The following is a 21,144-nucleotide window of genomic DNA, read 5'->3' as shown; positions in this document are numbered from 1 at the left end:
CTGTGAATTGTGTTCTGGCCATGTCCGAGGTTTTGCTGGAATGAAACCAGACTGCATCTTTCTGTGACCAGCTTTAAACAAACAAACACCCAAACAAAAAATAATCATCATGTCCAGACTTTATATAGGAAAAGAAACCCATGCAGTTCTGCGTCTGTGCTAAGCTAGAAGGCAACACATTACATTCTTACTGATCCTCTGCTTATCCAAACCTGAGAGTCAATACTGTGTGGTGGACTGTCAAGAGCACCAGCCTTATTGGCCAAATGTAGCCACAGAAAACCCTTAAAATTCAAGATTGCTCTGGAAACGTTTAAAATCTTTTAAAAAGAAAATTCCCAAGTTTCTCATGAAGTACCAAATATTTTTATCCTCCTCTCTCCTAGCATTTATACCGATCTTCCAAGATATCAGTGTGTTGCAAATGCTAATTTTAAACAGCAGCTTCTGTGCTTTGCAGCTTGAATATCAAAATGGCTGCTTCCTGCTTGATTATAATACTAGTATAATTCATGTTTAAGGCAGTCAATTTTTTTAGTGAGTAGAGGCTCAATCTGGCACTTGAAATCTTGCCCTTGAAGCCCAGGAGAGTTATAGCTTTGGTTTTTGAGACAAGACAGTGTCCCATTTCTTCTTGCAATTAAAAATAACCACTGAATTTTAGGTAAGAATAGAGGTCAATATACCCAAGTGCTATTGAAAATATTTAACCATACACAAATGGCATATAGTTAAAAGGCCTTAGAGACTGTCATCTTATGCAAACCAATCGAGCTTTCATGGTTACTTTGCAACTAAAACATCTTAAGCAGAACTATAATCTAATTCTGAATAGGTCACACACAAAAGCACAGATGGCTACAGGTAAAAACACTAAATTAATGCTGGTTTGTATTCACTCAGACTTTACTCCTGGGTTTTCAAAGTACTTTGCAAATATTGATCAGCTTGTTTTATAAAGGAGGGATATCTGTAGCTAGCGTTTATTTTTACAAAGGGTGAAGTAAGACAGGGTATCAGGGGTGTAATCAGAAATAGAAAGGCAGGATCTGGGGTCCCCATCTTTAATTTCTAGATAGCTCACCTTCTAATTAGAATCATGCAGGTACAACAAACAGAAACTCTAACTGGCAGTTCTCCAATCAAACAAATCCATTAAAAAACAAACAACAAAAAACTATACGCATATTTTCAAGGCTGGAAAATAAAGTATTTAGGTTACTGAGCAAGCAACTACATGAAACTTAGCTTTCTTGTTGTGCTCTGCGCAGTTTAAGAACTCTAAACTTTGAAGTCTTGACTAGACTCATGAACATTTTCTAAAGGACTGGATTCATGATGCAAATGCAAAAAAAAAAAAAAAAGAAAGAAAGAAAGAAAAAAAAATTTCCACAAGAAGTACACCAAAGTTCCATACTTCTTAGTTTTTATCATTACTGTTATGATGTATAAAGAAACTGTGATTAATTTCCCACAGAGATTATGGAAACACCTTTCTTTTCCAGGCAAATGAAGTATAGAAACAAAAAGTAATGCTAGAGAACAGTAGTCCTCATTAGGCACAGACTTGTACTACAGCCTTCAATTTATCAATCAGGCAGTTTAACCCCCATACAATAGCTTTTTCTAAGTTATCTGACCGTTGGTTTGGCTGATGTAACTTTTCCAATTCTGCATGTGGCCTTCTGATAGAATAATGAAGAGCAACTTATTATTGCTATTACTGTTGTTTTTCATCCAAAAACTGTTGTTGTGTTGCTGTTGCTGCTGTTTTTACTGGACATGACATTGTTTAGCAGGGAAACTTCATTCAGCCTTGCATAGTAACAAACTAAACCAAACAAACAAACAAACAAAAAAAGAGTTTGGCTGGAACAATATGATCATGATGCCAGGCCTAATCCAACAGAGCTGGTGCAGGAAGGATTAAAATTGCAAAACGACAAACCACCTTGCCAAGCAAGGAGAAGGGAAAAGAGGTGTTCAATCAGATGTAAAGCAGGCAATCTGGGGATATGCAGAGTCAAAGTTAAGCACCATCATGACTTTTGTCCAGAGACTTTTGTCACAGAACCCTGGAATAATAAGCAGAGAGGAAGGGAATCAGTGGATTCCCACTACACTTCCCCTTCTCAGCATTAGGGCAGCATCACCGATTTTTATGTGGGTACCAGGTGTGGGTACTGTGGGTACCAGGTCTCTCTGGTAAAAAAATAAAATAAAAAAGAAAAGCTTCGTTGGCCTAGGTTCCATCACCAAGACTTTCTCCCACATGCAGTAGGTGAAGATCTTCAAAGGCCTCTACAACACTTACCTTCTGGGACCATAAGTGGTGGGAGGTACATGTAAGTTAGTGGCACTGCAAAACACATACTGTGGAACCTAAGATATAACCTGAAGCACTACAGAATAGAAAAAATAAGGATGACAGTAAATCTAAATGAATGTATGAAAGATGAAACACAATCATTTTTTCATGAATTGTCATGCCAGATATCCTAGACAACTTGTGCAAAATCACAGGATAGGTGCACAAAGGGAATGCAGCAAATCTGATTTTACAGGAATATTTATGGTTTAATGGGAGGAAAAATGTTTTCTCAACAGATTTTTACAGCCCTAATCAAACACAGAAAGTTCAAATGGTTTCTTTTAGCCTCCACTTAGTGCTATTTTGTAGATAGTGTTTTGCTTTGATTTAATTTATCTGGACTTTAATGAAACTTTAGGTACATTACTGCCTGGAAAATTATTACTGACACTGGAAATATGGTGCCTGGTTACAAATATTGCAATGAAGATACGAAGTTGCCACACATATTGTAAACAGAGTGTAATTACAGTATGTACATTTGAACATCAAAATGGGAAGAAATGCCAAGTGGCATTTCTCAGAAGTTAATATTGGGACTGATACCATCTAATATCTTCCCTAATAATTTGGAAAATTAAGTAAATTGTACATTGATTGAATACACAATAGACACAAGAGGAAGATGAACTACAACACAGCAGGTGGGTAGTTTGAAAAAAAAAACAAAACAGAAGGATCTGGAGGTCTAAGAGGGAGAGAAGGGTGCAGTTTAGAGGGAAACTATTTGATGTAGAAAAATGTTGAATAATAAGCATGGAGAAAATTAACACCCATCTCAAGTAACCAAATGGGAAAATGCCAATTTTCATTAAAAAAAAAATAAATAAATCCAAGAGATTTCACAGTTTATTCACACTGAAAATTCACATTGGGGTATATGCATCAGGTTTGACAACTTCTTTGCTATATTCCAGCCTGATGTAATTTTGCAAGGATGAGTAACAGATTCCCTTAAAAGCCTGCCTTTTAAAATACATTTAAACTTATTTTAAATGTATACCGAATGCTCATGAAAGACCTAATTTATAACTGTGTTAGCAGAAATGGCATAGTAATGAAACATAAGCAACACAGAAGAAGTACATATGAGGTCAAAGGTGAGGGTCACGAAGCCAAAACCCATCTATCTCTGATACTGTCAAAGAGCTTTAAGTGTTCTCTCTACGCAGTACAGCACAATCCATGAAATACTAGGTTGCCACCGATTTGTTGACTTTAATTTAGAAGCTCAACTATACCTTGAGAAAAGCTATTACTGTAAAAAAAGAAAGTAAGAATCTGATGTTAAGGGGAAAAAATGCCTAAACTGAAAAAATGCCTTCAGTATTTTATTTCTTAAAATAAAATAAAATAAAATAAAATAAAATAAAATAAAATAAAATAAAATAATTCATAAAATAAAATACTGAAACAAGCTTGCTGCTTTAAATGACTACTCTATACACCGATGAACCTTAAATATCATCTGTAGGACAGAAACTGTCATAAGAATGTATCCTTGCAATAAAATTAACCTGTAATTGTATAAACTCACAAAGTATTGAAAACGTATTTTATGACAGAAAAAAAAAATAAAATACATGGACTCTATTACAGAACTTCTCCAGGGTAAGAATCTAAGGAGCACACTATCTTTTCCCCATCATTTTTTGGTTAGTAATACCTATTCTATGCAAGTATCTAATTTCACCACAAGAGTGATTAATTATAAGACAATATATAAAATTTTATCAAACCAAGTATTATTTTTCTTCCTAACACAGTCATCCAAATATGTCTGAATGCATACAAAATGGCTGATGTGACAGCAGTCAATGGTATTTTCTTATGTGTGCTTAAAAACCTGCTTACCAAGGGGAGCCATATATTCTGAATCCCCTCACGGTCACTTCAGAGTCTTGAAGATAGATGCAGTTTGTTAGAAGAGACTGTACATTTTCATAGCTTTCTGGCTTCAGCTTAGAAACAGAGGGGAAATAGTAAAAGTCCTGCTTGATTAAGTCAGCCATGAATTCCTGGTCAAAGGTCAATTCATGATTTCCTGCTATCACAATCTTGTATTCATAGGGCAGGCTACCTAAAACAGTGAAAAACAAACAAATTACTTGTCTTATGGAAAATCCAATTAAAAAACAAAACAAAACAAACAAAAAAAAAAAACAGACTCACAAACTATCATCAATTCTTATAATATGCTCCCATATTTGAAACAATTGAGCATATTCCTACTCAGTGTTACTATAATTCCTGGTGATTTCAGGTAAATGACATTACTGTCTTTTTCAGGGCACGGTACGATTTAGCTTGCTTAGCATTAATGTGTTGAAACTACTTTCAATGCAACCTTAAATAACGGTCTACAGACTTCTGCTCTAGCATTTACTCCTATTTAATTGCCGTTTGTGTTGCAAGTATCACTTACTGTGACAGTGATGACAACTCAGTGACAGAAATTACAGTTCAAAGGAAACTGTCCACAACACTTGAAAAAATAATCCCAGTTCTCTTTTCCCAGACCTGCAGTCATTATCAGCTTGCACTGAGGAGGTCTCATCAACTCAAGGCTTGGGTCAACCAGTGGGGTTTGCTGCCCTCTTTGCCCTGATATGAGGACCAAGCCATCACGCAAGACAGGGCTTGGGCTTTGCTGTCAGAATTCCACATCCCCAGGAGGAGTTTCAAAGTTTGCCTCTGTCTGTTTTTTCTCTGTTCCATTTTCTCACTGACTTCCTTAGACCCATGGACTATAATTTTAAATGACTCATGTTGGAGAATATTTTACAACCCGCATTTAGTGAAAAACCTAACAACCTCCTGCTGAAGGCAAGAATATATATGCCCACACACATAGGCTCTCCTAGAGCAGCACTGCAATAGAAACTTTCCACCCAACTCCAAGTTTGGTTATCAAATGGACTCTGCACGTGGAAGCAGCAATCACCTGTCCCAAAAAGATCAGCAGAAACCTTATACATATATCTGAGAGGAAGCAAAGGCGGAAACTGTGTAAAGCTGCACTCACTACTTTGTTTCTGTAGTATTTATTTGCATCAGGATGAAGACAGTCAGAACAGGAGAATGGGAGAAGTAGTACGTATTTTATTGAAAAAGAGACCAACCTGGCACAGTGACAATCTTATAATTTCTAATTTTAAAAATGTATTATTTGTAACATTATATACACCTTTAGTGATGATCCCAAGCCTAACCCAGAATTAGGATGTTTAGAGAATGTAAGTTACCAGACCATATACAGAGGCAGAAGTTGGCATTAGTAGGACTGAAGGATAAAATTCAACAGTGTGATTCAGAGCTCCAGAAAGAAGTGAGATCAAACAGCACTAATCCAGAGGAGATATCATGTGGCTGAACACAGTGTCTGACAAATGAAAATATGAGTAACTCCTAAATGTAACTTCCAGGCACTTCTAACACCTGCATTAGGAAATTTCATCTTACAGTCTTTCCTGTGGACCCAATACATATGTGCCTTTAGAAAAGGTACTGCCAGAAACTCTGTTCAGATATTTATTATTACACATTGAGAGTTCATTATTTAACTGGAAGACTACTTGAAATATAAATATGGCAATTTTTTGCTTCTGAAATGCTTCATGTTTTGCAGATGTGTACTCCATTTCTACAAGTTTTCTAGGTGGTGCACACATAAGTTAAAAATGTTATTTACATGCTACAATATGTATGGCATCTACAGGCCTTGGAGCATTCTTGGGAAAAAAAGAAAAAAAAAAAAAAAAGAAAGAAAAAAAATATTCCACAATATTGTTAACAATTCCATTTCTATTCCGTTGTGTAAATCTTTTTCAGCTCATCTGATCCATCCATCTAGCAGCCAGCAACCTGCATGAGCTGGTTATAGTTGTTGCTTCCACTAATGTATTTATGTCATGTTGCTGTCTGTGGGTGTTACTTAGGCAAATTAGCAAATTACTCTAAATGTACAGTTACATTTATTACAGTGGCGGCCAGAAGCACTGCTGCAGTTACAGGTCTGTCAGCTTTTCAATTAACAACTCTGTTTTTGATGAGTTTGCAACTCAGGTTTTTTTCCTTTCTTTTCCTTTCATTCCATACCAGGTGGCAGCTTGCTAAACCTATTTCCCTCTCTTTGTCTCCACAAGCTCTCTTTACCCTTTAAATCTTATTTTTTTGTCTAACACAGAGAGGTATTTTTGCTGCTATTTTTTGTACATAAATTTAACAGTATTTTGCTTCAACTTTGTTCTTTGAAGACTTACAAATATGTTTCATTTTTTACACCAGGAACACTTAGAGTGCAAAGTTAACCTTAGAAGGAAATCTTTGAAACCCTGTTTTTGGCTGGGTGCTGCTGTCATGTCATGTACAACTATATGTATAAGAGCTCAATTAAGTGCATACAGACAAAGATTCTCAGCTATCAGACCATGATATTATTGACATTTCCTACCTTCCCTGCTTCCAGCATGATGAGTACTTTACCAATTCTTATGGCTAGTCCACATGCAGAAGTCAGCACCGAATGCTATACATCTTGCTGCACTAAAGGCACAATCCTCATACCACTGACCTAAAAGGTACCAGTACCACCTCACTTTAGCAGGAACACAATCTAACATGGTGTGTAAACACAATCCTGAGAAACTGCTAATGTTACAACTGCTTTTTAGAGTTTAAAGATCCACCAAGCAAGCATTAGCAATATCTGATCGATATTTATCTGAAAACTACCTCAGAGCAGCAACTTTCTTTCCTACTTCTTACCTACAGCTTTTTACTTTTTCTCATTATATTTAAATTATTTTGTATTTTCTTATTCTAGCATGTCCTTCCAAAACAAATATATAGGTTTCCAACTCTAGGCATAGACTATGGCACAATTTCTAGTCCTGGTTTGGTTCTTGGCTAGGACCAAGACCTCTCCAAGAGCACACAGCCCAACAGCTGTTCTACAGCCTGAGTTTCTACACGTGCCCATAACTTGAGAACAACCACTTTTCCATCTACTATCTTCTGTGCAAGTAGCTCTTGATCAGAGATCATTCAAACACTTCTACGTTGACCAGTTTATTCCCACACCTGCTCGTAGATGCTAATGGCAAGATGGGTTGAAATGACATCAGGAACATTTCCTGTCCTTTTTTCAATAAACTGAGCTGAGAATATTGAATTTCCACTCGTGAAGGTTTTCCTGGCTTTGGCAAGAATGATTCCTACCAAGGGCTACAGTGCAGAGGGGTCCCTTTGTCTTCCATTTGCAAACTCCATAAAAACAAGCCTGAGCACTGAGTAGCATTTTCATTTGCTAAGCTGTTTTCCTTTTTCTTTCCAAAATAGTCATATGTTAAATATAAAGTTTCCCTAACACTCAGCCATGTAGTTCATTGTAATGACACCATTATAATGAACCTGAATGCATTAAGAGTGACTAACAGCCCAGGGGTGAAGCGGATGGAGCCCCAGTGGTACCTCAATCCTCCCAGTTAGGGGTTCAACAGCTCAGGTGGAAGGGGGTGCATCCCATAGTCAGTATCTGGTTGTGCAGCAGGTGCTGAAATCACCTTTTTAAAAAAAACACACAGCGCCCTTTCTGAAGAACAAAGGCTATTGTGCAGGGGTGGTATTCCCTCGGCAAACTTAGTCAGTAGTGTCCTTGCCAAAAGGTTCAGTAGGAATGCAGTAGGAAGGGTTTCAAAGTAGGTGTGCTGGGGAAAGGGTTGTCATACCATGAAGCAAAGGCATGGGGGCAGTGAGGAAGCAGCTGGGATGCTGGGGCAGCTGGGGGCAGCTCGAGGCAGTGAGGAAGCAGCACAGGATGGTGAAGGGTCTCACATTGCCCTTGTGAAAGCAGCCTGACTGTGGTTCTTCTCAGGTACCTATATGCAGACACACAACATAGAGTACTACCAGGAGGAAGGAGAATTCCACACACGGTGGAGAGCTGTGACATCTCTGAGGCTATGGAGCCATAGTGGGAAAGCTTGCAGCTGAAGTGTTGCAATAGATGGACACAGGCTGTCTATCATCTTCGAAAAATCAGGGGTATCACATAAGTTTCCAATATCTAGAAAAAGGCAGATGAACCACCCATCCTCAAGAAGGGCAAGAAGAGGAATCTGAGGAATTACCAGCCAGCAGGCCTCACATCAGGTCTGGGAAAATTATTGAACAAATCACCCACAAAGTCATTTTCTAAGCACATTAAGGTTAGCAGGAATATCCATCATCGATTTAACACAGGCAAATCATGCCTGACTAACACAATTGCTTTCTCAGAGGACATGATTGGCTCCATTAATAAGGGAGAGCATTGGATTTTGTTCACTGGGACTTCAGCAAAGCCCTTGACACTCTCTCATAGCATCCTTATGGCTAAATTGGTGAGATATGGATGGCTGAATACTGCCTGGATCACTGGGTTCAAAGGGCCAGAATCAATGGTACAAAGTCCAGCTGGCAGTCAGTCACTATAGTTATCCTCAGCCAATAATTCTGAGACCAATGCTGTTCTCCATCTTTACTAACAGCCTGGATGATCAGATGGAGTGCATTTTCAGCACATTTGCAGACAACACAAAATTAGGGGCATGGATCTGCCAACAAAGAGAAAGGCAGGTCTGCTATAGTAATGAATATCCAAAAGCTGGAAAAATGGGCTGACAGAAACATCAAACTTTATCAAAAGTGAATGCAAAGACCTGCACCTAGGATGGAGTAACCTCATTCAACAAAACTACTGAGTTGTTTTCCTTAAATCCACTTCCTTAACTCAATTTAAGGAAAAAAAAATACCATTAGGATGGTCAAAGTGTAGAAGACGTGCCCAGAGCAGCTGTGAAATTTCCATCCTTGGAGATGTTCAGAATTAAACTGGACAAGGCTCTGAGCAGTCTACTGTAACTACAGATGCTTTGAACAGGAGGATGGACTTGATGACCTCCACAAGTCCCGTCTATCTTTTGTGTCTCCAAGTTCACACTGGAAAATGAAAAAGAATTTTAAAGAGCCTGTAATGCTGAAACAAATTAAATACTCATTTTGTGTAGTGATTCTAACAGAACAAATCTATGGTAGAAAAGCTATTTAACAGGACTAGAGAGTATGTTCCATTAACTTCAGTATAAGTTTCTTGTACTACCCATTTAGCAGATGAGCAGGACTAATACCCAGCTGATAACCAATTAACATTTGATGCTAGCATATGGTCTTCCTGGTGGGCAGGTAGCAAACTCAGTTTTAATATAGAAGCTCTGCGTATACAAAGATATTAAAGAGAATTTATCTGTCACAGGAATTCTGTGCACATATCCAGAACAAAATTAATTCTCCCGTAAAATTAAGGCAGCAAACATGCAAGAAATAGATCTGCCCTTCAGAAGTGTCAAGAAATACATTAAAGAACATATGCTATGGGAGTCAAAGATGTATTTTCAAACAAACAACAACAAAAGTTAAGTTTTGAATTTGGGGAATTTGGGAGAAAGCTACATTTTTATCCTGATTTCTTATTTTGACTAGCCAAATAATGACAATAATTTTTGCTGAAGACTGGGAATCTCCCTGTTCTTCACATCTGAGACGCTTCTGCTAAAGTAACTCTGTAACCTGGTGATGAACTACAACTAGACCTGGTTGAAAAATTTTATTTGAATAACCTTCCATATTAAAATAATTAAAATACCACTTCAATGGAATGGGATATATTAGGAAATTCATGTAATGATTCTGGAATTACAAAGGAAACAAAATGAAACAAAATGTCATTTAAAAATATTTTAGAGTGAATAAAAATTTCACTTCTAAGGAAAAATTCATTTTTTTCCTCTCCTGGAAAGCCTAACTTGAACAAAATAAAAAATATCTTCCTCCATAATCAACCTCTAGCCACTTAATCCTATTTGGAATTGGAATCAACAGAAATGTTTGCACATTAAAATTCTGTCAGAAACACACTGGCTCCAATTCAGTCCTGGGCTTCAGGGCTTTCTCTTTCAGGACACATCCAGCATTTGCCTTCTGCCAGTTTGGAATGGGGCTCCAAACAACAATTTAGTCTTCCAGCCATTATCTTAACATGGGTTAAGAGGATTTTTTTCCTTCCTTTTCCTGCTCTGCTACATAGTTCTTCATATCTTTTGCCTCATTTTTCCCTCTCATTTTGTTTCTGCAATCTTCATTTGTATGCAGAAAAATGCTGGAGACACATTCTCTTGCACTTAATTCAGCAGTTTTAGAAAAGGGTATATTTTTCTTACCCTTTTATCAATACAAAACTTGTAATGGTATAGAAGCATGGTGTCTTACACTTCTGTACCCTCATCTCTCAATATCCTGCCCAACAGATTCAAAAGTCATTTACTACAATAGGCAAAGTAGTAGAGGCCTCAAAGGTAATTATGTTCCCTTGAGTTTCCCAAAAGTAAGAGCCTAGTAGATTAATTTCCATTCTGAACATGAGGCTTCAAAGGGATGACAACTCTTAGGATATACCTAAGATCCCACAGAAGGTCTGCAAGACAAAATCTAGGAAGTTTAGCAGCAGTGATTCTGCTTCCAGAACAGTTCATCACACAGACAAAAATCTGCCCCAAACCTTCTAAACCAATGTAATTTTTTATTTTTTGAGATTATTTTACTATTGAAAAGCCTAGGGTATCATACTTACATATATAGCCAAAAGATGTTATCACCTTAACAACTTTTTAACTATATATATAGGGCTTTTGTCAGTTGTAGCAAGCACTCCTCAGACATATTCTTAGCCTTTGTTTGGTTAATACAAGAATCTGATAATAGCTCTGGTAATATAATGTGTATGAGAACATATATGTGTATTTGTTTCGCTAGTAACATCTTTGTTTATTCCTCTCATTACTGTAGATTACCAATTAAGAAAATCAACTGAACATCTAATTTTTTGTGGTTTTATACACCAATTAGAAAATTATTACAGCAATTCTTAACTTCTAAACTACCACAGGTCCTTTTATAGTGAACATAATTTTTACAAAATAATTTGAAATGCTGGGGGACTGTCACTTGAACTACAAACTGCATAATGCAAAGCACTGAGCGATGTCTCTGTTTACTATTTCTCTGCATGAGAGTTCATTCAAAGTAGATTTCTATGTGCTTAAAGGTTCATCCCATTCTATCAGCAAGCCTTCTCCTTCCTAAATTAGATAAAGACTGCAAATAATTCAAAAGCAAATGCATGATGTTTATACTCCAGACTCCTCTTGTACAAAGAGGTTAGGCATCTTTACCAACCAGTGACCTCCTTTGCAGTTTACAATTGTTATCAACTTACAGCTCACAGAGATAAATGCCAACTTGTACAAGCAGATGTGCTTTGCTTCTCTCCCAGTATTGTACTGAGCAGAATTTTTAGTATTCATTAAAAGCAGTGACAAACATATAAGTGCCCACTTAATGCTTTCTCCCTCTCATTTCAACCTTTTAGAATGCAGCAGTGAGTGATACAGTAAAAAGACTGCATAACTGTCTCGGATTGCTTTTTTTAGCATCTCTTTGACAGTTCTGTGTTTAAACACTGGGGCTGACGTCTGGGAAATTCACATTAACATACTTATTGTATGGTGTGTAATCTGGAATAATATTGTAAATGAACACTCCTTCCTAAATCATCTATAACCTGCAAGATCAAGACACTCTTGCATTGTGAAAGCCAGTAATTGTATCAAACACTAAAACAACAAACTCATAATATTGCTCACATTTGCAAACCAGAATTTCTTTAACTAAGTAGATAAAGGTAAACGAACAAACAAACAGCTAATAGTCCAACTTAAATTATTTGATATACTCTGTTTTATACAAACACACATGCATAATAATTGGCCAAAATTACTTCTAAAGGGAATATGGCTTTCTTCTAGCCTAGTTTATTTAGTAACCTAGTAATGACACAGACCCAACCCTATGAATACTGCAAACAACACCATGAGAGTAGCTGCAGTGAGTCTCATCACAAGATTATGTAGCTCTGTATCTTCCATCCACTAGTGGTCAGTAACAGATGTCAAAAAAATTGCACAGCTGTAAGGTTTGCCTCAGCCTTCCTTTGATATGCCCCCTTAGATTATGGCAATCAATGTTTTGAGAGTCCCCAACTATATAAACCATTGGGTTCATTTTCATACATATTTTCTTCTGCTATTTTCTCAAAAGTTATAGTATTAAATAATAAACCTTTCTGAGGAAATAAATTTCTACAATGGGTTTTTTGCCCTTTAGAGTATTCTAGTTTTGGTTTACAACATGTATCTGGGAACAATGAAAGCAAAGGAAATAGAGAACTATGTTAAAAAATAACAAAAATACTTTAGACTTCCTACATGGATCTCTCTACACCCTGATTCAGATTCCTGTTCAGATCTTCAGATCCCACAGAGGTAATTTAGTATCTCCCAGTTATCACCTTCTGCAAGGGAAGACTACAAAGAACTGTGTGTCCTATCACTGTATGAGGTGCACAGCACTAATAACAATGTTTAATGTTTGCAGACAGTGCTTGTTAATAGGTGTTCAAAGTGCTGTGCTGAGAATCATTAATCCTCCAACACATTCATGTGGTAGGTGGATCAAGCATCATTCTCACAATTTTACAAGGGGGAACAATGAAGAGGCTGTCAAATCTGAAGAGGACTAAATAGAATTTGGTTGCCTGTCTTCCTCAGGCTCCTGCAAATATCTCAGCCAGAGGCAATCCGAGTTTGCAGAATTATATTCCAGACCTTTCACTTCCCTGGCTGTTCTGTTCACTTCTGGGTCTCACTGTCCTAAAGCTACACTTGTCTGCTGGTCCAGAATAAGGCTGGATAAATTTACTCACTTGCTTAAACTGGGGAGTTCAGACATATCAATATTTATGAAAACCACAAGCCATTTTTACATGAGCCATCCCAGAGGCTCAGAATCTTGCAGGCTGGCTACGATCTGCTGTATCAGTGGAAAGCAGCAACCTCAATGCAAGTACAAAGTGAAGAAAAAAAAAATAAAAGGCATAAATGTACTTGGAACAATGGAATGAAGGAAAAGTCCTTTAGCAACTACCACTCCCAGAGCTCCTACAGCTTCTCATCACTAGCATGGGAAGCATATCTGGAAAGCAGTTGCTCTGGCTCATCTTCCCAGTACAGGCATGCAGCTTAAATATTTCTTGAGACTCCTGGCTGCTAGTTTAATGCTCAAAAGTCTTCAGAATACATTAAATCCCCAGAACTGGAAAAATAATGGAAGAGTGTGTTGCAGTGCACTTTTCTGCTTTTCTGCACCATACTGTCTGAGCCTTAGATGTAGAAACGGATCTGAGCCATAATACATTTAAGAAATGCAATAAAAACCAACACTTTTTTTAGTATGCCCAGTCTTTTAAAAATGACATCTGTTCTAAATCCCTACACAGCTCAATGTTTTTCACTGCATTTCCAGAGCCATTCTTTTGTAAGTAGATAATTAGTGCTTAAATACTCCTTTCAAGGGGTTTCTGCATTAACATAAAAATAGTATAATTACCGATGGTCAAAATGGCATGACTACAATTTATAAATTCTAATATTTTTTGCTGCTCTGAAGCTGATATTCTTTCTTCTTCAACATAATTTTAATCTGTTTTATATGTGAGTATTATTGAACCTAAAAATATAAAATACCTGTTAAGAGAGGAAAATATATAACTACCACTATTTCACAAGATTTATCACAACAGCAAAAGTAAAACTAAGTCTAGTGTTTTGGACTTTTTTGATTATTTTTTACTCTTCATCAAGAACTTAAAAATAGGGATAATGCTTATTGACTAAAATTAGCTGATTCTGTTCTCCAGTGTAATAATAGAAGCAGGTGATTCTACTAGTGCTAGTTACTAAAGTTGGGCAGGCATTTTCAATCTAAAAAACATTTGTTCAGTCTGAGAGAAAAATGTTATCTTTTGAGCTGAATCTGCCCAGGTCAATTCCTGAAGTGCAAGTCAAATAATTTAATCAAATTTGTGAGTGTGTATGTATGATACTCAAGTAAGATTAATATTTTCAGGAAGATAGTCTGAAGAGCTAATTACTGTTTTCCACTACAATCCAAAGCTACCTTCTTTTTTTTTTTTTCAAGTTTAGCCTGAACTTGAATTTCAAATAAGAAGAGTATATTTGACATTGAAAAATGTCAAGCAAACACACTGAAACAACAAATATTATAAAATGTGTTAGTTTAAGTAATCTTTTCAATCCATACACAGAAGATAATTCTCAGAGAGAATATAAAAGTATGTGTTGGAGTGTATATCACACACCAGCTATTTAGTTAAATTTCCAGGAAAGTTACCCACAATCTCAAAGTGACAGTGGGTCCTAGAGCATATAAAATTTGGAAATGATATTACAGTCGTGAGCAATTAGAGGAGCAACTGAGCCAAGCACACAGTTTCCAGTGCCAACAGTATGGGACAAACAAAACAGACGGTTTTGGAGTCATTGTTTGATGAGTTCACTAAAGCAGGACATTTGGCTTTGTACTTGCCCTACAGTACATTTGATTTATATGCAGGTTAAGAATAAGTAACAAAAACAAAAATAATGACAAATATGAGCACAAAGTTAGCTACAGTGCATAGCAAGCATGATATATCCTACCTCATCTAGCCTTGATTATGTACTAGTGTGTATTTAAAAACAGTTCATTTGAATTATTTTCAGCTATTTAAAGTGATGCTATTAAAATCTCCTGGACATACTAGAAAACTAGGGTATGTTCAAAACTTCAAACAACACATCCTTTTAACATCACTAGAAAGTTTCGCTCCCCTCATGGCTTCCCATCCAGTCCTACCATAACACATGCTTTGTACTTCATTTTTTCTGATTCCCAATAAATGGACTTACAAATCTGGAAGAAAAGTACATTCAGAAAATAAGCTATATAGTGAAAGGAAAAGGAGAAATATAAAAACAGCAGAAAGGTCAATTCAGGAAAAAGAGGGGAAGGAAACTACCATGTCAGCACCATTGGCAAACTCTGTAAACTGAATATTCATACCCTTTCCCTTTCTTTTACTAAGGTACCCTGAATAAGGGTAGCAAAATGGAAACCTGACTTGCAAAACTATGTCATGGTACTTCATGACTAGACAGTAAGAGAACAGATGAAGCTGAACATAAATTCAAGCTGAACAGTAAGTACTGGAATAAGTAGCCCAGTTGTAGATACACAGTGATTGATTATGAAATAGATACTGCCATTCAAAAAGTTTACAGAGTTACAACAGGCAGTTTTATGAAAAAGCCATCTCATTGTTCCGTCACTGTCAAAAATGAAAACAGTAATCCATAACATTAGAAAGGAAAAGAGAACAAAACAGGAAATTTCATTACGACAGGTCATAATCAGTACATGTGCAGCCATAGTCTCTCCACCTTTTAAAAGGATAAAGAACAAGAAGATGTACAAAGAGAGACACATTATCAAAGGCATTTAAGGACTTCTAAACAGCCTTCAGCCTGAAAAATATCTGAAGGGTAGATATGGGAAGAGCCTATAAATTCTGGAGCAGAATGAAGAATGGAATTGTTCACCTGCATCTTACAGTGTTAGGAAATACCAAAGGAAACTAGTGGATGATAAATTAAAAATATACAGAGTTCTTCACACAATTCGTATTACATTGTTGAACTCTCTGCCGCAAGATTATGTCTGCATTAAAAATTTGCACAGATTCAAAAGGCAGTTAAAAAGCTCAGAGAAGAAAAATCTGTAAATGTTTATTAAAAACACAGTAACGTCATAGCTCAGGACGTCTTTGGACCAGCTATCTAAAGCTGAGAAAATACCCACATCCAGTTACCACCAGCCCTTTACCTCCTCCTTACAGTTGGGCATCAAGCTAGCCCTGGTAAAACCTCAAATCCCTCCCTGGAAAGGTGGGAAGAAGACTTCAGAAAAAGAAAAGGGGAAGAAAACAACTGATTACTGAGAAGAATGAACTGAAATGAAATGCAGTGGAGGGCTGAAGAAGTGAGAGAATAAAAGGTATAAAAGAACTAAGGGGCAAACAAGACAGACAAAGACAATGCTGGGCTACAGAGAAATATCATCTGGCCTTCCTGAGTACCCAAATAGTTACCCTAAAAAAGAGATAACATATTTTAGGGTATGACTCAGCAAGCCAACGTGCCTCTATTAGCATAACACTTGAGCATGTGCTTGATATAACTGTAAGATTCACGGAAGTTAATGATGTTAATGTAAAATATACTTTGCATCAGACAGCAACAGACATTTTATGTAGAGCAGAAAGATAAAATCTGAACTTGCTGAAAGGCCTCCTGATAGATGAAGTATGCTGATAGACCAGAGTGGCAGAGACCCAAGGGTATATGCTAGCACAGAAAGCCGAAAGGGAGGAATAAATGCTACACATAAAGATATGGTCTAATCGAAGAAGTAAGAAATGCATCTAGTACCTAAAAGGAAGCTGAGGGAAGGCATAAAAATATTCTACTCTTTATTCCAAGGCATAAATAAAGCTATAGGATCCACCCGTGGGTACTGAGAGAACTGGCAGAGAAGCTGGCCAAGCCGCTTTCCATCATTTATCAGCAGTCCTGGCTATCGGGGGAGGTCCCAGTTGACTGGCAGCTAGCAAATGTGACGCCCACCCACACGAAGGGTTGGAGGGCAGACCCGGGGAACTATAGGCCTGTCAGTTTGACCTCAGTGCCAGGGAAGCTCATGGAGCACATTATCTTGAGAGCCGTAACGTGGCACTTGCAGGGCAAGCAGGCGATCAGGCCCAGTCAGCATGGGTTTATGAAAGGTTCGTCCTGCTTGACAAACCTGATCTCCTTCTATGACAAAGTGACGCGCTTGGTGGATGAGGGAAAGGCTGTGGATGTGGTCTACCTTGACTTCAGCAAGGCTTTTGACACAGTTTCCTACAGCATTCTCCTCAAGAAACTGGCTGCTCTTGGCTTGGACTGGCGCACGCTTCATTGGGTTAGAAACTGGCTGGATAGCCGGGCGCAAAGAGTCGTGGTGAATGGAGTCAAATCCAGTTGGAGGCCGGTCACTGGTGGTGTTCCCCAGGGCTTGGTACTGGGGCTGGTCCTCTTTAATATCTTTATCGATGATCTGGATGAGGGCATTGAATACACCCTCAGTAAGTTCACAGATGACACCAAGTTAGGTGCATGTGTCGATCTGCTTGAGGGTAGGAAGGCTCTGTAGGAGGATCTGGATAGGCTGCACCGATGGGCTGAGGTCAACTGCATGAAGTTCAACAAGGCCAAGTGCCGGGTCCTGCACCTGGGGCACAACAAACCCAAGCAGCACTACAGGCTGGGAGATGAGTGGTTAGAAAGCTGCCTGACAGAGAAGGACCTGGGAGTATTGGTGGATAGTTGGCTGAATATGAGCCAGCAGTGTGCTCAGATGGCCAAGAAGGCCAACAGCATCCTGGCTTGCATAAGAAGCAGTGTGGCCAGCAGGGCTAGGGAAGTGATCGTCCCCCTGTACTCAGCTCTGGTGAGGCCGCATCTCGAGTACTGTGTTCAGTTTTGGGCCCCTCGCTACAAGAAGGACATCGAGGTGCTTGAGTGAGTCCAGAGAAGGGCGACGAAGCTGGTGAGGGGTCTGGAGAACAAGTGCTACGAGGAGCGGCTGAGGGAGCTGGGCTTGTTCAGTCTGGAGAAGAGGAGGCTCAGGGGCGACCTTATTGCTCTCTACAGATACCTTAAAGGAGGCTGTAGTGAGGTGGGGGTTGGTCTGTTCTCCCACGTGCCTGGTGACAGGACAATGGGATTTGGGCTAAAGTTGCACCAGGGGAGTTTTAGGTTGGACGTTAGGAAGAACTTCTTTACCGAAAGAGTTGTTAGGCATTGGAACGGGCTGCCCAGGGAAGTGGTGGAGTCACCATCCCTGGAGGTCTTTAAAAGATGTTTAGATGTAGAGCTTAGGGATATGGTTTAGTGGGGATTGTTAGTGTTAGGTCAGAGGTTGGACTCGATAATCTTGAGGTTTCTTCCACCTAGAAATTCTGTGATTCTGTGATGGCAGAAGACATATATGTGAAACAGAACAAAATAACTATGTGGGAAAGCTAGCCCTGCAGTATGGGATAAAGGAGAATACAAGTAAATTTGGTGGCAACTGATAAGAATGAGGCTGAAAGTAAAAGTCCTGGCCAGTCTCTTAGTTACTTTCTCAAGAAACTAGTAAAATGCTCACACAAGGAAGAAGGAGAAGGAGAGCTGTGGGAGTTATAATTAGAAAATCACAGCAAATACTGGAAACAGCTATCTAGAAAAATCCAAACTGTCAGGGACTAGCACCTTTCACAGCAAAATGGGTAACCTGCAAAAATTTTAAAATTATTTTTAAAGAGAACACTTTTAACCATTCTACCACTTACTACAGATTTTTGCAAACATTGAAAGTATTTGTGAATTCATAAATTGTTCGTTTAATAGCTAAAGTTTTCATTTTAAAATGTTATTGAGCATAATTGAAAAAAAAAAAAAGCTTACACTTTTGAACAGAAACGAAGCTTTAAATGCTAGCTGAAATGCTAGCTCTTTATTGACTCCAAACTATTCTTCTATTGCATTTTTCAGAATTCAAAAAATCAGTGAAATTTTCCATTTTTTTCTAATTGCTAATGAGCTAGAAAGATCTCTTGCTGCTTAAACTCAAAGATATCTCAGAGATGTTCTTGCAAAAATATATCCCAAACTGCACAGATCACCTTTTCCCAAACTGCATGCTACCACGGAATTGGAAGGATGCCTTGAAAAGTCAGAAAAATAGGCCTTCGTTTGGAATAAAAATGATTAAGAGACCATCACAGAAATGCCTTGGGAAATTTCTTGACCAAACTGAGAGGATTTCAGTTTAAGGACTTCTTCAGAACACTGTACAGCTGTGACCAGCAGGGAGGCAGACGGAGAACTAGGAAGACAAAAACTGTTCACTGAGTAATGTGTGTAGCCCCACCTTTGCTTGCTAGCATGTCCCAAAGCACTTTTTTTGCCACACTAGCAGATAAATAAAATGGATATACTTTAGAATGGATAACCATATGGTTTGTATATCTTCCTATGCTATTTTCAGTATAATACATGGTAGAGACCTATGAAATAGGATTATTTGCTTTCTGTTGTACAGCAGACCTGCTCTATTTGGGGACAGAGACAGAGCAGAGGGACAGAGAGAGCAGAGTGTGCTACTCCCATAGGCTGCCCCTGAGTGCAACAGAACAATGCAGTTGCTCCATGTTGGGCATATTATTAGGTTTCCAAGCTGAAGTCAATATCAGTCTTAACTAATAATTATTGGCTAGTAAATATTTGCTTAAATTGTGAATTTTTTTTTATACCCCATTTCAGCATACATGTGTTTGTCAGCTTTGTGCCTTTCTAGTGTGGAATGCTGTTAACAGGATGAAAAAAAAAAAAAAAAAAGACAGGGAAAATGCAAAATGCATTAACTTAAGGAAAGAAAACCAATATAAAAACAGATTTTATTCCATTATTCTTAAACTCTGTCCTTACTCTTCCCAAGTCCTTCATTTCCTCTCACCCTGTTTTTGATAACAATACTGATCAGGGTTTTTGTCTGGATACAGTGTATTCTTTCCAGTTTTTACTGACATTTTTTTTAGCACATACAAAACACTCCACAAGCACATGTAAATCACCACTTTCTTGCCCAGTGGAACAGAATTTCAGTTACCAATGCCAACAGTTGCCTACAGAAGGCATCTACATCTGGTCTGCTACATCCAAGACAGCAACCTCAGGCACACGTTTTGCTTTGTTTGTAATTCATCACTGTGGTGCAGCTGAGCCCCAGATAAAAAAACTATGAGCCTCTGGGGTCAAACAGACAAATGTTTTCTGTCAAAACAACTTTTTTTTTTTTTTTTTCTTTCAGGGAAGTGAAGCCATAACAATGTATGTAAGAGGTTTTGTGTAAATCATTAAAGGCCTACTGACTTAAATTGTTGCTAACACCACAAAGTTGCTTAATGTACACTTCAGAGTGTGAAGGCAGAACAGATGAATAGTCTCACAAATCTTATTTGCTCAGTTGGAAAAATGCAAAAATACTTGTTAAAATAAATAAATAAATAAATAAATATGTGATTCCTTCTCATTGCCATTCAAATGTAAAAGACAAATTAATATTAATCATTCCTGACTGCACAATGTTTTTTACTGGGATGCAGAAGGGGCAGATACATTCAGTAAACAAATTTACTTTCAAATCCACACAGAATTCAATACCTACCTAGCCACTCGTTGAATTTTTTTACTTCACTAGGAAGTCCCAGCTCAGTAAAATCACCAGCATGTATTAACACATCTCCATATGGCATTTGGATGGGATCAGTTCTCGAGTGAGTATCAGAAATACAGACAAATCGAGTATATCCCGGAGGTTTGGGAGCATCATGGGGCACTGGATCAACCCTGCAGGAAATGCATCGTAACAAGGTTATAAAGTACTTACGAACTTCTTAGTGTCTACTTTGCAATTCTAATACCAATTTTTACCTTTACAAAAGACTACACAGTCTTCTAGGTATGTCTGATGGAAGGGATTTATTAAAACAAACCTATCACTAATAGGACGTGTAAAAATTCTTGATGTTCACATCACAACATTTTCAGTATTTGTTGGGTAGCTGTATTAATTTAAAGAGATTAAGGAAAAGAGATTGAACTATGGCAGCAACTCTGAAACAAATACAAATAAAT

The 21,144-nt window shown here is 37.9% G+C and overlaps 1 protein-coding gene across 3 annotated transcripts in view; it reads right to left on the bottom strand.

Moving 5' to 3' along the window:
• Nucleotides 1–21,144, bottom strand: part of MPPED1 (metallophosphoesterase domain containing 1) — a 68,225-nt gene that overhangs the window by 26,999 nt on the left and 20,082 nt on the right. For all 3 annotated transcript variants that reach the window (XM_082751776.1, XM_082751778.1, XM_082751777.1), the window contains 2 exons: nt 20,675–20,856; nt 4,226–4,451 (listed from right to left, as the gene is read on the bottom strand). In XM_082751776.1, the coding sequence (XP_082607902.1) occupies nt 4,226–4,451; nt 20,675–20,856 (408 nt within the window). The remainder of the gene's footprint in view (nt 1–4,225; nt 4,452–20,674; nt 20,857–21,144) is intronic.

Source organism: Aythya marila (genome assembly GCF_965140915.1).
Source record: "Aythya marila genome assembly, chromosome: 1".
Lineage (NCBI taxonomy): Eukaryota > Metazoa > Chordata > Aves > Anseriformes > Anatidae > Aythya > Aythya marila.
The sequence above is the reverse complement of the archived record's forward strand: the minus strand, read 5'-3'. Positions and strand labels throughout refer to the sequence as shown.